Genomic DNA, 17,263 nt, shown 5'->3' with positions numbered 1-17,263 from the left:
GCAGCAATAACAAGGCAAGCAAGTACAACATGGTCTCTCCATACTACTAAGAACTCCATGAATCAAACTGGGCTGGGACTAAAAGGAGAGAATTTTGCTTCTCTTTATTTTTGAAGCATTTGCCAAACTTCACGCATTTCTCCATGTTCCCAGGACAGAATGAGCATGAATTTTTTGAACTACAAATGCCCAAGAAAGTGTCCATCAAAAGACTATTCCATCAGTAACGGAAACACATCATAACGGTCTAGCCAACCAAAACAGAAGTTATTCCACCAATGAAATCTATGTCCAGAAGTTGGAAAAGTTCCTGTTTTGGACTACAACTCCCAGAATCCCCCAACCAGGTGGCTGTGGGATTCTGGTAGTCCAAAATAGGAACTTTCCCAACTTCTGGCTCTGATACTTTTCCCACATCCACACATCTACCTTTTTGAAACACGCTCCACCTGTTTAATCTCTTGGGTCCCGGAAGAGGAGATTTAATTCCACTTTGTAAGAAATTGTCAATTACAAAAGTGAGAGGAAGTGTGAAGCTCAATTAAGGAACTGAGTGTTTTTTAAAGATGTCATCAGCTGCAAAGTGCTCATCTCAGACGTTTATTAGAAGTTATCTCCTGCAAGTTATCTCCTGCAGGCTGACACCGTGGGATGATAACAAAAGGAGTCGATCTGAATGGCTTTCTCTTAAAATCAAGGGCTTCTTGGCAAAGACAGGCAAAGATCAACCCAAATAGACAAATATGCAATCTGCTGCAGGAAGAGATACGCTTGCCTGTTGCCCTTACCAGGAAGGAAGGAAGGAAAAAAGGTTTTGATAGATTGCAGTCCTCACCTTTGGCTATGCTGCTAGCTAAGGGCTCATGGGAATTGCAATCCTCCAATACCGGGAGGGCCACACAATTCCCATATCTGCTTTGCATAAACATTTAAAAAATGAATATTGTTTTTACAAGGTTTTTAAATTGCTTTTTGTAATGGTTATTGTAATGGTTCTACAGCAGAAGGCCAAATAAAGGAGTCTGACAGCAAATCAAACCTGAACTCTCACTTAAAGACAGTTATGAAATATATAAGATCATCAAGTGCAAAGATATATAATGAAATACCCAAGTCAATATTATCCCTATAGTATTTCTAGTTTCTTGATACAGGTGTGAGAGCTAGGCTGTGAAACAAAAAGAATGAAATTCAACTCATTTGAAATGTGGTGCTAGAGAAGAGTTGTATGGATACTATGGAGTGCTAAAAAGACAAATCAATGAGTCGGACAGCAAATCAAGCCTGAAATCTCCCTAGAAATCAAAATGACTCATTTACATTATTCTGAACATATCAAGAGATGACATGACTCACTAGCAAAGACAATAATGTTTAGTAAAGCAGAAGGTGATAGGAAAAAGGAGGACAGTGGGTCCCTGTTATCCACTGAGGTTTGGATAACAAAATCCGTGGATGCTCAAGTCCCATTATATACAATGGCACAACAAAATGGTATCCCTTATATAAAGTAGCTAAATCAAGGTTTGCTATTTAGAATTTATACTTTTTAAAAAATATTTTCAAACCATGGGTGCTTGAATCCATGGATAAAAAATCCGTGGATAAGGAGGGCCGACTGTATTACAAGAAGATTAACTCCAGTAAGGAAGCCATGGCTGTCCTGAGTTTGCAAGACCTGAGCAGGGAAGTCAATACCTAGGGATCTTGGAGGTCTCCCATTCAGAGGGTTATCATAAATCAAAGCTGATTTGATGGCACATGGACTCATAGTACCATACAAGTTGGAAGAGAACCCAAGTGCCATCCAGTCCAAACAGTAATCCAGGTAGATCAGACCAAAGCAGAATAGAGTGGGACTATTACTTCCCTGTTGACTCACATTCAACTTGTGGTCTGCTAGGACCCCTAGATCCCTTTCACATGTATTGTTGTCAACCCAGGTGTCCCCGATCCTATATTTTCATTTTTTACAGCCCAAGTGTAGTATCTTACATTTATTCCTGTTGAAAATAATTTCGTTAGTTTTGGCCCAGATTTCTAATCTGTTGAATTTGGATCCTGCCCTCTGGGATATTTTGCTACTCCTCCTAATTTGGTGACATCTGCAAATTTGATAGGCATGCCCTCTAGTTTTTCATTCAAGTCACTGATAAAGATGTTGAATAGCAAACTGGGCCCATGACAAAAGCTTATGGCATCCACTGGTTATTTCATCCTGGAGGAACCATTGCTGAGCACCCTTTGGGTTCGGCCTGTCAACCAATTTCAAATCTACCCAGCAGTCGCATTGTCTAGCCCACATTTTACTAGCTTTTAGCTAGGATTTTTCATTGCTTTTAAAACTTTATTGAAAATGTTTTTAATTAGCTATCTCTAAAAGCTGTGTTGGGAGAAAGGCAGCATATAAAGGAAGTAGAAAAAGAAAGAAAAATGTTGAGCCAAATCTATGGGCTGCAGGCAATGTCATTTGGGCTGTGTCAGAGGATGAGTCACAATCAGGCATCATCATCATCATCATCATCGTGCGCCGGCTGGAATGGTGTGATGCACAAGTGGGAAGGTGAGGTCACAAGGCAGGTAGAGGAGGCTGGGGAGAGATCAGTCCCTCTTGTAACTGGGCACCAGTTTGACCAGCTTAGCTGTGGTTTGGGGAGAGCAGACCTCAAAGGACCATTAGCTCCATCTTCTCCATAACTCTAGAGAGTTGAAGAGGAGTCCACCCAGCTGCTGTGCTGGTCCTTTCTCCAGAAAAGAACAGCTAGGTAGCCATGCAACTTCTTCCTATTTGAAGGCCCTTTCTTGCTGGATCAAACCAAAACTCACAGCCAGAAAATCTAACTGCGACATCCCAACTCTGTGGTGTCTTATCCATTAGATGTTGTTATGTGTCATCAAGTGAGCTTTGACTTATGGAAACCTTCTGAATGAGACGCCTCCAAGAGGCTCAGGCCCTGAGCAGATGTGCCAGGATAGCACAGGCTTGACCTGGCCAGGGTCTCAATCCGGATCGGTCCCCAGCCTGGCATGGGGACCTGTGGGTGTTTACATGCCCACCCATCCTCGTGACACGGACCCTCTACTACCACTCACCTCTTACCTTCTTCTGCCATTGCTGCTAGTCAAAGCACTGTACTGTTTGTACTGTTTTTAAACACTTTTATCTTTCAAACTGCATTTTATTTTTTGTTTTTTAATTGGTAAGCTGCTTTGTGTCCCAATTGTGGGGGGAAGCGGGATAATAGTAGTAGTAATAATAATAATAATAATAATAATAATAATAATAATAATAATATAGACCCGTTTCCAGATCAGTCCCCAGCCTGGCATGGTGACTGACAGGTTTTTACATGCCCACCCTGAATATCAAGCGGGTTATTTTCACTTTAAGTCTAGTTTCTGCATCTGATTCATCCCATGTGATAAACTCCTCTGAGTCTATGATGATGTGCCTCCTGGAGCTGCCACTGCCAATGCTGGCACCAGACTGTAAAAAGAAGGCTAAATATCTCACCAGACCAGAAATCCCAGGTTTCTCAAGGATGGAGTCGTGGCAGTTAAAATGGTGTCAAAGTGCATTAATTCTGCGGTGTAGATGCAGCCTTAGTGAGAGACCAGAGATCTGCTAAAGTAAGGCAGCTCCTAAGAACTGGCATCTACATTGGAAGAGCTACTGTCTCTTTTTATGTCCATGGGGGCAATGGATGCACCCTGGATTTTAAGGTAGACTTTAAAGAATCCATCCAAGAGGGAAAATCCTATCCTTGAAGTAAGTCCATTGCAGTGGATGGCTGTTTTAGAATTTGAACTAAAGGGGTATCGCTGGCATCACCTCTGACTAAAATCCAAAAGAACTGTCTGTGCCACTGATGTCAAAACCAGCAACCATCCATTGCAGGTCTACTGCAAAGACAAAACTTTCTAAAGGTGTTACCCTGGCCCAGGAGATTACAAAGAGTTTCACATCTGAGCTTGTAAAGACCTCATTTAACCTTTCTGTTCAATACAGGTCCCTTTTTCTTTTTGTCCAGGATGCCAAGACTTAAAAAGGGGTCACGCAAAGTCCACCTTCCTGAACTGGACAGAGAAATCCATACCGAAATTTCTCCAAGTTACTCGGGTGAGTTTTTAAAAAAATCTGCAACGCAAAGGTGTGTGTATTGTGAGTCTTCAAGTCATTTCTGACTTATGGCGACCCTAAGGTGAACCTATCACAGGGTTTTCTTGGCAAGATTTGTTCAGAGGAGGTTTGCTGTTGCCATCCTTTGAGGTTGGGAGAGTGTGCCTTGGGTTTCCATGGCCGAGCAGGGATTTGAATCTTGGTCTCCAGAGTCCTAGTATAATGCTCAAACCACTACACCATGCTGGCTCATGCACAGGACATGAACTGTATGAGTGAATCCACAAAACCTTCCCAATCTTTTTTCCTTGTTTTCCCATACTGTACAGCCAGCCACACCAGACATCTGGCACCCTCCAGAGGTATGTGCTGCAACTCCTATCATCACCCAGCATGTTTCATGGTGTAATGGTTAGAGTGTTGGACTACGACTCTGGAGAGCAGGGTTCGATTCCCCACTTGAGCATATTAACCCACTTGGGAAAGTCACACTCTCTCAGCCTCAAAAGATGGCAATGACAAACCCCCTCTGAAGAAACGTGGCAATGAAACTCCATGATAGGGTCCCTTTAGAGATGCCATAAGTCTGAATTGTTGTTCTTGTTCTTGTTGTTGCGTGCCTTCAAGTAGTTTCCAACTTATGGCGATCCTAAGGCAAACTTATCATGGAGTTTTCTTGGCAAGTTCCTTCAAGGGGGGTTTGCCGTTGTCATCTTCTGAGGCTGAGAGTGTGTGACTTGCCCAAGGTCACCCAGTGGGTTTCCATGGCCGAGCAGGGATTCGAACCCTGGTCTCCAGAGTCCTAGTCCAACTCTCAGTTAGAAACAAAAGCTTGCAACAACAAGAATGTAGAGGCAGCTCTTGTTGGCATTATGACCAAATGTTAACCACTACCCAGTGGCATAGAGAGGTTTCTTTCCTATACAGTGGTTCCTGCTGGAGGGTTTGTGATTTCGCCCAGTAGTTCAAAGATATAGAGGAGGCTAGGAACAGACTTGGAGAGCAAATTGGACAGTTAGCAAATGTCTTGTACAGTTCACATAGCTGTTAGAGCAAGAAGAAGGTCATGCCTGCTCAGCTTAGCTTCATTTCTTCGGTTCTGCCCTATTTAACCCCAGGAATTCATCTTCCAGTTGCCTCTCCTGGCTGCACCTCACCTTTATCTAAATATCTTGGCCCATGGATAGTCTGAATCTACCACTTGCTGAGAGGTGATGCTGGGACCCACCTGTTTTTGCCTGTTTTAGACCCCCTGTTGTATGCATTTACTCCACCAGCAAGCTTATCATTTGTTATTGTTGTTTCCAACTTATGGCAACCCTAAGGCCATAGGGTTTTCTTGTCAAGATTTTGTTCAGAGGAGGTTTGCCATTGCCTTTCCCTGAGGCTGAGAGCCTGTGATTTGCCCAACGTCACCCAGCAGGTTTCATGGCTCGGTTGGGAATCGAACCCTGGTCTCCAGCGTCCTAGTCCAACACTCAAACTCTGTCTCTGCCATTATACAATAGTTTTTAATAATTTTGTGCATGAAACAAAGGTTATGCATGTTGAACCATCAGAAAGCAAAGCTGTCACAATCTCAGCCACCCCTGAAAAATGCTTTGGTTTTTGGAGTATTTCAGATTTTGGGGTTCTGGATAAGGGAGACTCAACCTGTACTAGGTTAGTTGGACCAATGGGCTGATTCTGGGAGCAGAAGTCTAAAACATCTGGAGGGCCAAAGTTTGGGAACCACTGAACTACAGGATTTCATAGCATTGAGCCAGGGCAGTTAAAGCGGTGTCAAACTGCATTAATTCTGCAGTGGGGCAGTAGCCAGAGTTCCTGTACATCTTCTGGAAGGAAGGAAGGAAGGGTATTAAGCCAGCCAACTTTGCCATGACAGCTTGGAACAGATCTCACCTCTCTTTTTCTCTTGCACTAGCAAAGCAGAGTGCTTATGTACAGTCTGGTTGTTTCATGTCCTGGATCCTCTCCTTTGCAGGTAATCCACTCCTGAAATTGTTCCACAGAGCCCAACCCAGCATCAGTTTCTCTTCTCTGACCCAGACCCCAATCAAAACCGTTCTGCAGAAGTACCTTTGGAAAGGCGAATACCCTTCCTTCCAGTCTGTGCCAATGTTTGAGAGCTGCTTTCACCAGGTAAATGGAAGGGAAGGGAGACTGTCCAGTCTGTGATGGTGCATCAGACCTCAGTCTCAAGAGCTCATAAAAGCTCTACCATCAGGATGATGAGCCTTCAAGTTGTGAAGTCAAAGGCTTTCATGGCTGGCATCCATAGTTTTTTTGTGGGTTTTTCGGACTCTGTGGCCATGTTCTAGAAGAGTTTATTCCTGACGTTTTGCCAGCAGCTGTGGCTGGCATCTTCAGAGAATGCTGGCATGGAAGGGAGTGGGGTATATATATACTGTGTGTCACTCCTCCCAACCCAGGATCACACAACAACTCCATAAATCAGAAACAACCTGAAGGCTATAGTTTTTTTGTGCATTTTTCGGTCTATGTGGCCATGTTCTAGAAGAGTTTACTTCTGACGTTTCATGCCTGCATTTTCTGAAGATGCCAGCCACAGATGCTGGCGAAACATCAGAAACAAACTCTTCCAGAACATGGCCACATTGTTTCCCCAAACCCACAAAAAACTATAGCCTCCAGGTTGTTGCCAATGTATGGAGTTGTCGTGTGCCTTCAAGTCGTTTCAAGCAACCCTAAGACAAACCTATCATGCGATTTTCTGGGCACGTTTCTTCAGAGAAGGTTTGCCATTGCCATCCTCTGAGGTTGAGAGAGCGCCACTTCCCCAAGGCCACCCATTGGATTTCATGGCCAAGTTGGAATTCAAATCCTGGTCTCCAGAGTCTTAGTCCAATTCTCAAACCATTACACTTAGGAGACCCTAAGACAAACCCATTCTAGGCTATTTCATTCCTTTGAAATAGAGCCTATAGCACATGTTACTGGAATAAACTTCCGGAAGAGATTCGCCTTAGTTCCACCTTGGATGTTTTCAAAAAATCCTTGAAAACACATCTCTTCCGTTTAGCTTACCCTCCTGACTCTTCTTGAGAAAACTACCTCCTCATAAAAGTTACTTCTAGATGCTGGATCACGATTGGATACGATGTTTTTAAGGTGTTGTTTTATTGGTACTGCATTTTACTCTGTATTGTAATGAATTATTTCATTTTGTGACCTGCTTTGATCACCCTAGAAAGGCGGTATATAAATAAAGTTTTTATTATTATGTTATTGGTTGGTGGTCCCCCACCCAGGTACTAACCAGAGCTGACCCAGCTTAGCCTTCAAGATCAAACAAGACCTGGCATGGCCCTTGTGGTCTCTTCCATTCTATGATTCTTCATGGCGGGGTAGATCTAGGGAAATATGAGAGTAAAGTGCTATAGCAATCCGTCTGTCTTTCATTCCACTCAATCAGTACTTGCTATAGCATTGGTACTTCAGATTCAAATAATAACTAGACTGGGGGACCACTGCAACTGCTCTGGGTTTTAATCTGAACCTAAAATCAGCTATGCAAAGTTTTGGATGAAGACTGGGAATCATGCAGCCCTCAAGCCTAAGTTGTTCTTGGATGACAACTCCCAGCATTCCTGACCATTGGCTATGTTGGCTAAGGGGCTGCTGGGAATTGCAACCCAACAATTATCTGGAGGGCTGCACAAAATGAAAAATGAAATGCATAGGTATAGGATGGGGGACACCTGGTTGAATGAGACTCTCTGTGTAAAAGGGATCTAGGAGTCTTAGTAGAGCACAAGTTGAACATGAGTGAACAGTGTGATGTGGCTGTTAAAAAGACCAATGCAATTTTAGGCTGCATCAATAGAAGTATAGTGTCTAGATTAAGGGAAGTAATAGTGTCTCTCTATTCTGCTTTGGTCAGGCCACACCTGGAATAATCCTGTGTCCAGTTCTGGGCACCAGAATTCAAAATGGATGTTGAGAAACTGGAGTGTGTCCAGAAGGAGGGGGACAAAAATGGCCAAGGGTCTGGAAACCATGCCCTATGAGGGAGACTTAGGGAACTGGGGATGTTTAGCCTGGAGAAGAGAAGATTAAGAGGTGATATGATAGCCCTGTTTAAATATTTGAAGGGGTGTCATACTGAGGATGGAGCAAGATTGTTTTCTGCTGCTCCAGAGAACAGGACCAGGAGCAATGGATGCAAGCTGAAGAAAAAGAGATTCCACCTCAACATTAGGAACAACTTCCTAACAGTAAGAGCTGTTCAACAGTGTAATACACTTCCTTGGAGAATGGTGGAGTCTCCTTCTTTGGAGGTCTTTAAGCAGAGGCTAGATGGCCATCTGTTGGGGATGCTTTGACTGAGAGTTCCTGCATGGCAGAATCGGGTTGGACTAGATGGTCCTCGTGGTCTCTTTCAACTTTATGATTTTATAATTCTACAATACCCACTCAGTCCTGGATTCTCTTCCCAAAATGGATTCCACGCCTTGGATAGTTCCTTTAAAGTGTAGAAAGAATGCAGTTTGAGACTACTTGAATTGATGTAGCCCCATCCTACAGAATCCTGGGATTTATAGTTTTACAAGGTATTTAGCCTTCTCTGCTAATGAGGGCTGATGTCTCAGCAAACTACAAATCCCAGGATTCTGTAGGAATAGGATGGAGCCATGACAATTAAAATGGTGTCAAACTACCTTATTTCAACAGTATAGATGCACGGCAAAACCCGGAGCAAAGTTGACCATAGAGTTGTGCTGGAGAACATAGACATTTCTAGCGAAAGCAATTCTCTAGGCATTTGTAGGTCCTCCAGCATGGTTCTATGATCAGCTTCTGGCAGATGTTGACCATAGACTTGCACTGGAGATTCCTAGAGAGGTGTTCTCTTTTGTTAAAAAAAATAGTGGTGTTTTATTTGCGGTTTTTCCACATTCATGGGGGTCCTTCTTTGCTAACCCCAGGGAATGCAGAGGGACCACTGTCTTTGGAAAGTTTTAAATAAATAAATAAAAAGATAAGAAACACGGAGCAAACCTAAGGTAGACCCAAGTCTAATCTGGCAGAGCTTCTCTTTGGTGATTCTGACAAGAATTGTTCTGGGTTTCCGCTCTTGCAGGTCACCCGAAGGGGCAGGCATGTGTTCATCCACAACCACAGCAATGAAGCCATCATTGGCATCGCCTCCACCAACGTCAAACTTCCCTTGCCCAACTTGATGTTCGTCGCTCGCCCCGTCGTTGGTCCATTTTCCTCAGGACCACACACAGGGGAGCCAATGCTTACCAGGTAAGTACTGGCTACAACGGCGTCTGTCTCCATAAAAAAAATTCCGTACTGATTGTTTCCATCCAGAATGTTCATAGAATCATAGAGTTGGAAGATACCTCAAAGGCCATCCAGTCCAACCCCATTTTGCCATGCAGGAACTCAAAGCATCCCTAACAGATGGCCATCCAGCTTCTGCTTAAAGACCTCCAAAGAAGGAGACTCCACCACAGTCTCCAAGGGAGAATGTTCCACAGTTGAAGAGTTCTTAAAGTCAGGAAATTCCTCCTAATGTTGAGTTGGAATCTCTTTTCCTGCAGCTTGCATCCATTGCTCCGGGTCCTGTTCTCTGGGCAGCAGAAAAAAAGCTTGGTCAAAAAAACCTCAATGTGGCATCACTTCAAATACTTAAACAGGGCTATCATATCACCTCTTAACCTTCTCTTCTCCAGGTTAAACACCCCCAGCTCTCTAAGTCATTCCTCATAGGGCATGGTTTCAAGACCCTTCACCATTTTAGTCGCCCTCCTTTGGACACGCTCCAGTTTCTCAATGTCCTTTTTGATGCTCTCCATTTTTGAGCCTGACAAAGATATAGAATTTATATATTATTACAAGTGTTACTTGGTAATCTCCTACATTTTTCTTCAATTTCACAATAGTTGTCCAATTGAATATGGTGACCCTAATAATTGAACCAATCATGGGGGTTATCCTTGCAAAATTCTTCAGAGTGGGGTTTGCATTACCATATGCCATGATGGTTGTCTTAGTAGATTCGCCCTAAGTTCAGAAATGACTTATCATTGAGGTTTTCTTGTTGGCAAGATTGTTCAAAGGAGATTTGCCATACCTTCCCTGAAGCTGTGAGAGTGTGACTTGTCCAAGGTCACCCAGTGGTTTCCTGGCCAGCAGGGAATTTGAACCCTGGTCTCCCAGCGTCTTTAGCCCAATGTTCAAACATGACCTCTCAACTGGCTTCTCATGGCCAGTATAGCTACCCCTAAAAATCCGTTGTCTTCTTAGCTAAGAGAGTGTGAATTTTGCCCAAGAGTCATTATAATGATTTCAGAGTGAGTGGGGTTTTGAAACCTTGTCTCTTGTACTCATGACCACTCTGTATGTAATTGGCAGGATTTCTTCCAGGAGGTTATGCCATTGCGTCCTCTGAGCTGTTGAGTGTGTGACTTGCAGTGGTTTTCCATGGCTGAGCATGTATTCGAACCTGGTTCTCTGGGAATCTTAGTCTAAAATCATACAATTACACTTTGTCTCCTTGAAATTATAGAACTGTGCATAAATTTTAACTGGCCAAAACTCTTCATCTTTCTGCAGTTCAGGTGCCACTTTTTTGTCTGAGCTTGTGCTTTTTATTGATGATGAGATCTTGCATAGGTTCCTTTTTTAAAAGAGGATTACAACTCCATAATCCCCACAATCAGTTTTCGTCATCTGGGAGCTTATGTAGTCCAAAAAAAGGGCTTTATTCCATTCGAGCATAAGTGAGTTATTCTGGGCTATTGAGCACTACTTGCAAGCTGAAACTACTACCCCAAGCGTTGTTAAAAGCCAGTAATTAAACATCATGAAGCCAGGATGAGCTTTGTTTGTCGATGGGGAACTGGCAAAACACCTCTGAGTATTCCTTAGCCTAAGAAAAAAGCCTAGGAAATATTATAAAATCAACAGGAAACTTGAAGGCAACAAAACTCAAAACTAATGCTATATTTTCCAACGGGTGTATTTCAGATGCACTGCAATTTCCCATCGTTCTCAGGTAAAACATGAGAGCCACCAGTAAACAAGCTGGAAAGCTACAATTGCGTATAACTTTGAAGCTAGAAATGAAAAAGTTATTTTGTTTTAAACCAGTTTATTTTGGCTGGTAGGTTGCAAAGTTAAACTTTCCCAAACTCTGCTCTTTAATGTAATCCTCGGATTGCCAAATTAGTAAGGCCAGTGCTGCCTCTCTGGTGGCTGAAATATGACATTTTTGTTTATAGAGAGGAGCAGGAAAGGAAAATGGGTCCATGTCTCCATCTTAATGGACATTAGCATATATAGCACAATGTAGGAAGCCAGTGAGGTTGGACTGACCTGAGGCAGGAGGCTGGACAGGGACTTGGGGGACAGAGCTTCCTCTTCCCTTTTGCCCCATTGCCCCCAGGAATTGATGCCAGCTGGCTGGAAAGGGGTGGGAAGCAAGGGCAAGGGTAGGGAAGAAATGGGACAGCTCCTGATTCCTTCTTTCCCTGCGACACTCATTTCCCTTGTAACTGTTCTTCTAAGTTACACAAGTGATTTCTTTGCATTTCCCCATATTATCACGGGGGTATCATCCCTTAACCCCGCGAATATGGAGGGAGGACTGTATAGCCTATAAGTTATATTTTTTTCTGTGAAGCCAGTAATGTCATGCTTAGGCCAATGTATCCATATGTGTGGGATTTGGCATGCTTTTCATTTTCTTTTCAGTCTGGTCTTTCAAAAACCACTGATATTTATTAATTTTTTTTTTGTTTATTTATTATATTTCTAATTTTCTTAAATTTTTGGTGTGTGTGTGTTGTTGTGTGTGTTATTTATTCTGTGAATCTAAGTCTGTCCACTAAGAGAGAAATGGCACTTTCCCCATCATCCAATATCTCCCAATGGAAGCAAATGGAGAGTTTTCCTCCGCTGCCCAAGGCTTCCAGTGAACTACTTTTTCTTGGCCATTGTGATGCTACATGAAGGCGGAAGGATCAGGCTGCTTCTGGCCAACTGCCAGCCTCCATGACTTTTTGGTCAGAATAGAATTGGAAGACCAGGCTGAGTGTTAGAGCAACTGGGGTCCAAAGGAGACTGAAAACCGCCTTCTCAAAGAGGAAAACATAAACAGTGAATGCTTCTCAAACTGATATTTTAAATAAATAAGGATTCTAAGAAGTGATCATTTATAATAACTTGAATATTGGCTTTTACTCATGGCTCTTACTAAGGTTTAGGAAGGCAATGAAAAGAGAAGGACAGAAAATCGAAAACGGAGGAATATTGGGTAAGTTCATGGCTTTGTATTCAAGCGAGCGAGTCATAGGTGCTTTGGTTTCCCAAGCGTCTGTTGGTTTCTGCTGATGGTTAAGTATAATCTATTACAGTTTAGGATATAACAAGTGTTTTAAAAGGCTTTTATTTGAAAGGAAGAAGGAAGAAGGAAGAAGGAAGGAAAATAGTTAAATAAAAATAGATATTATGAAGGAGAGAATGAGGAAAGTTACTAAAGGAGAATTAATCAAAAGAGAATAACACAAAAAAGTGAAGATTAATCCATGTGGGTCCTTTGGATCTGCTTGAATTTGTTTCCAAGACACATCCTACCAAATTTGGGATCTTGCCCATATTACGGCCCTCTTGCCTGGGATTCCCTGGCAGTAAAAGAGTGATGTTGGGCTTCTTTGCCTGGCCTTGCAGGTCCTTTCATTGAGAAGTGTCTGCTCTTTGGACAGGATGCAGTTCCTGTCCAGTCTCTGGTGCAAGTCTCTGGATGTTCGCGGGCGAAGACAACTGGACATTGAGTGACCTGAGACGTGGCCGCTAATTGGGCTTTGGATGCATTTGGGACATTTTTCTAGTGCCTTCCTTCAGGGATTAATCATCAACAATTGTGCAGAAATGTGTTTGAATTGAAATGTTGTGTTTTTGTTAAAATGTCTTTTGGCAAAATGATGGGAAGGGGACTGAAGCCTTTAATGTCTTGGTCCAAATGACAAGACCCATTTATTGTCCCTTATTTACTTTGCATTTATTCCCCCTGTGACCTTCTTTATGCATTGTAAACTTTAAGTTGTAAATGTGTGCAGAAATAGGGCGGTACTTGGTGTAGGACAGATATAACACTTTTAAAATCCTATTCTGATTTGAGTTATATATGTTTGTAATTACTCTATAAACCAAATCATTGGGCCTTCAATACTCCTAAAGGATTCATTAAAGTAATGTCTTTGTTATAGAAGGACTGGGAAAGCAGTTGAGGTTGGAGGCTGTATCTTCCCAGATCTTGGAGATATAATAGTGCAAGTTTTAACGCTGCAAGAGTAGTTCTACTATAATGGCCCAATTATTAAGGTAGCTTTAAAACCATCTATTCTTCCTTTACCAACACATTCCCAGAATAAATATTTTGGGATATCTCTTTATGTTGTGTAAAGTTTGTGTTTATGGGGACTTATTTAACTTTTTGGTTCATTATTTAGAGTATTTTTATGTGTTTTATTATGATATAAAATTTTAAATTGTTGTAGGCATGATCTAGGTAAGGTTTTTGTTTTTCATAGCATATAAATAAAAATTTTTATTTAAAATTATTATATTGAAACTTTTGTAATGTTGTTTTAATAGCGTAAGGATGTATCAACGTTTCTTCAATTCTCAACAATCTGGTTTTATAGATTTGATCAAACAAGTGCATATGTGTAATCATTTAAGAAGGTTTTTACTGAGAAATTTCTTAACATTCTGTAGAGGTTTCTAAGAATTAAAGGACAAAATTCCAATGCAGATTTACTTAAACCCAAGTTTAAATAGGTTTTGAATTTATTCTTCTTTCAAAGAATAGCAAGGATATCTCAGTTTAGGTTGTTAATCTTTGTGATACTTCTCTTCTCTCAAATAATTTCAAATGGCATCTAGTAATAGCTTATGAAGTAATACACAACGTTTGTTTGAAATTCTGCTTAGTTAGTATTATACTACAGTGTGAGTAATAAGTTTTTTTAATCATTTTTTCCATTGCAATAAATAAAAAAAATGTGTAAGAGAAATTGTAAAGAAAGTAATTTGTTTTTAAGGGATTAAAGATGTAAAATTTTAATGTTAAATTATTCAAAAATAATTATTGAAACATTTAGTGTTTAATAAAATGTTTATTTTTAGTTTTAAAGACAAACAATAGATTTCCAATGTAGTAAACTTTTTTAGTTAAGGATATATTTTGTTAATTCATGTTTTAGAATATATCATGATCTTATCATCTTTTAAAGCTTTTGTTATTTGCTATATATATTATATAAGTTATGATTAATAAGTTTTAATTAAAGAATTAATGAGAAAGAAAAGAAGGAAGGAAAGGAAGAAGAAGGATAAATGTATAAAGTAAATGGATATTTTTTAAAAAATTATTTATATATTACTGATAATTTGTTTTGACAAGATGTTGTTGAATTTTTTTAGTTAATATAAATATATCTCTACACTTAATAGCATAAATACTAAATTTTAATTACAAAAAAAAAAAAAAAAAAAAAATTATAAGAAATTTGTTTTTATTTATAGTTCTAATTCTCTAAAAATAGGCCTTATAAAAAACTCATTTTTTTCATCTCTTCTTCACAATTTTTCTGGGCTCAAATCTTTCTCCTAGGTTAGGCAATGCAGATAAGTCTTTCTGGACTAGTGACTTGTGTGCTCATGCCTCTCTTGTTTTTCTCTCAGTATTGATTTATATTAATTTATTTATTTATTATATATCAGCCTTTTCTCTCACCCAAGAGGGACAAAACAAGGTTTTGGCTCACAGTTAAAAACCTTTAAAAATGTATAAAATTCATACAGTTACAAAGCTCAATTATGTAATACCACATAAAATATGCAGAATTTTAAAACAGAATGAAAAACACAACCGTCCCACTATGATAAGGGTGCAGCTGGCACACAAGTTTAAGGTATTGAAATGCACTCTGGCAATCTTGAGTCATGGGATCCAGGCTCAGAGATGGAAGTCCAGGCAGATCTTTTAAATGGTTTGTGGCGTCAACTTATATCTCCTTCCCTTATCTGTTTGAGTTCCCCAAGGGCTCTTTTTGGTACCTCTTCTGTTTTCTCTCTAAAATGTCCTTAGGTTAAAACTCATTAGCTCTTTTGGCTTTTCTACCATCTAGTATGCTGATGACACCCAGTGTATCTTTCCACTGACTTTCTCCAAGGCTTGAACGCAAGTTTCATCTTGCTCTAAAAGCTGTCTTGCATGGATGCGCCATCGGCGTTTGAAGTCAACATGTCCAAGACAGAGCTCTTGTATTTCCTTTCTCTAAGTCCACCCTTCAAACCTCTTTTACTTTCTTGGACAACATTTCCATTCAACCAGTCAAGCAAGCCCGCAGTCTTGGTTTATCTTTGATCTTCTCTGTCGTGTATCCCCTCAGATACAGACCACAGCCAAGCTTGTAGTATTCTTTTTTTACAATATTTCCATAAATCACAGACCATATCTCTCCACATCTATTGCACAAGATCCTGGTCATTCCCTAAAGTGATCTCACGACTTGATTTACTGTTAATTAAAGTCCTCCTGCTGGCTTCCATTTATCACTTCTGTTTTCCTTTAATATATGTACAGACATTCAGCTGCAGCATTATCACTTACCACACCGCTCTGACCACATTCTTCCTGTTTGAATCCTCATTTCCACTCCCTTTACTACATTCAGTATAAGCTTTCCTGCTTGTCAACATTCAAATGCCATCATGGAACTGGCACTCTTTATCGACCTTATTTCTCCTCACATTCCCACTTCGGACCCTCCGTTCTGGTAGTCAAGGTCTCATGTCCAGCCCTAAATTTTCCTCTGCCAATCTTGGATTTAGCCCCTTTTCACTCACTGCACCTCACTAACTGGAACCTTCTTCCTCACAAGCAAAGCCATCACTTCTTTAACAACTTCAAAACGGAGTTGAAAGACCATCTGTTTTCAGATAAGCGTTCCCAGGCATTGCATTAATTGTTGCTTGCTATTTGATTTTTTTGATGCCTGTTTTATTATCGAACATTTCTTCTGTATAGTATTTATATGTTCAGCTACTAACCAACACACCTTTCCCTTCTCTTTATATGTCATGTTTTTTAGATTGTAAAGCCTGAGGGCAGGAACCGTCTAATTAAAAAAATTGTATGTACAGAATGTGTAAATTTACAGCACTTTATTAAATAAAAGGTTAATAATCACATAAAAATAATAAATAAATAAATAAATAATATATAATAATTATACTGAAGGTCTCAAAGGAACGAGAAACAGAGGGCATCATAAGTCTAAGATGTGCAATATGCATCCTGGCAAAAAACTGTGAGTCATGGGCTTCCAGTTAAGAAGTAGTCCAGGCAGATCTGACTTCAAGGAACGGAACGCAGATGCAGTAAGTGTAAGATGTGTAAATGTTATACCTGGCAAATTTGCTTGAATCTATTGGACATCTAAGCTATAGAGGAGTCCTTGCAGATATCTAACGTCTCAAGGAAGTACACAGATGGCACGTAGTGTAAATATGTTAAATGTACTCCTGGCAATGCTGAGTCATGGACGTAAGCTCATAAGGAGTCACTGGCAGAATCTAAGTTCAAAACGGAGAATGACGTAATGAATGATTTATGATGTAAATACTTACTGGAACTGCTGAGTCATGGGCATCCAGTCTAGAGTAGGAGTCCAGGAGATTATGACATCTTACAAGATAACTGATAGCAGTATGGCACAAATGTTAAGATGTGCAAATGTAACCTGGCAATCTTTGATCATAGCAATCTAGGCTTAGAGATGGAGTCAGCAGAAATCTGAGCTTTCAAGGAACGGACAGCAGATGGCACATATGTGTAAGAATGTATAAATAATTATCCTGGCAATATGCTGAATCATGGGCATTCCAGCTTCAGAGATGGAGTCAGGAGATTAGACATCTCAATAAATGGACAGCAGATTGCACATAATGTAAGATGTGCAAATGCACTCCTGGCAACTGATGAGTCATGGATCTCTAGGCTTAGAGAGAAGTTCACCAGAATCTGACCTTTCAAGGAAACGGACGCAAAGATGCATCATGTAAGTAGATAGATATAAATGCACTCTGGCAATTGCCTGA

At 40.6% G+C, this 17,263-nt stretch overlaps 1 protein-coding gene across 1 annotated transcript in view; it reads left to right on the top strand.

The window, feature by feature from the left end:
• The first annotated feature begins 2,637 nt into the window (after positions 1-2,637).
• Positions 2,638-17,263, top strand: part of LOC121919807 (protein FAM71C-like) — a 1,121,343-nt gene continuing 1,106,717 nt past the window's right edge. Inside the window, exons 1-4 of the mRNA XM_042446735.1 lie at positions 2,638-2,765; positions 4,032-4,120; positions 6,105-6,262; positions 9,225-9,394. Coding sequence (XP_042302669.1) covers positions 4,033-4,120; positions 6,105-6,262; positions 9,225-9,394 — 416 coding nt within the window. The 5' untranslated portion in view covers positions 2,638-2,765; position 4,032. The remainder of the gene's footprint in view (positions 2,766-4,031; positions 4,121-6,104; positions 6,263-9,224; positions 9,395-17,263) is intronic.

This window comes from Sceloporus undulatus, chromosome 1 (assembly GCF_019175285.1).
Source record: "Sceloporus undulatus isolate JIND9_A2432 ecotype Alabama chromosome 1, SceUnd_v1.1, whole genome shotgun sequence".
NCBI classification, from domain to species: domain Eukaryota; kingdom Metazoa; phylum Chordata; class Lepidosauria; order Squamata; family Phrynosomatidae; genus Sceloporus; species Sceloporus undulatus.
Note: the sequence above shows the minus strand (reverse complement) of the source record. Positions and strands in the feature narration are given on the sequence as shown.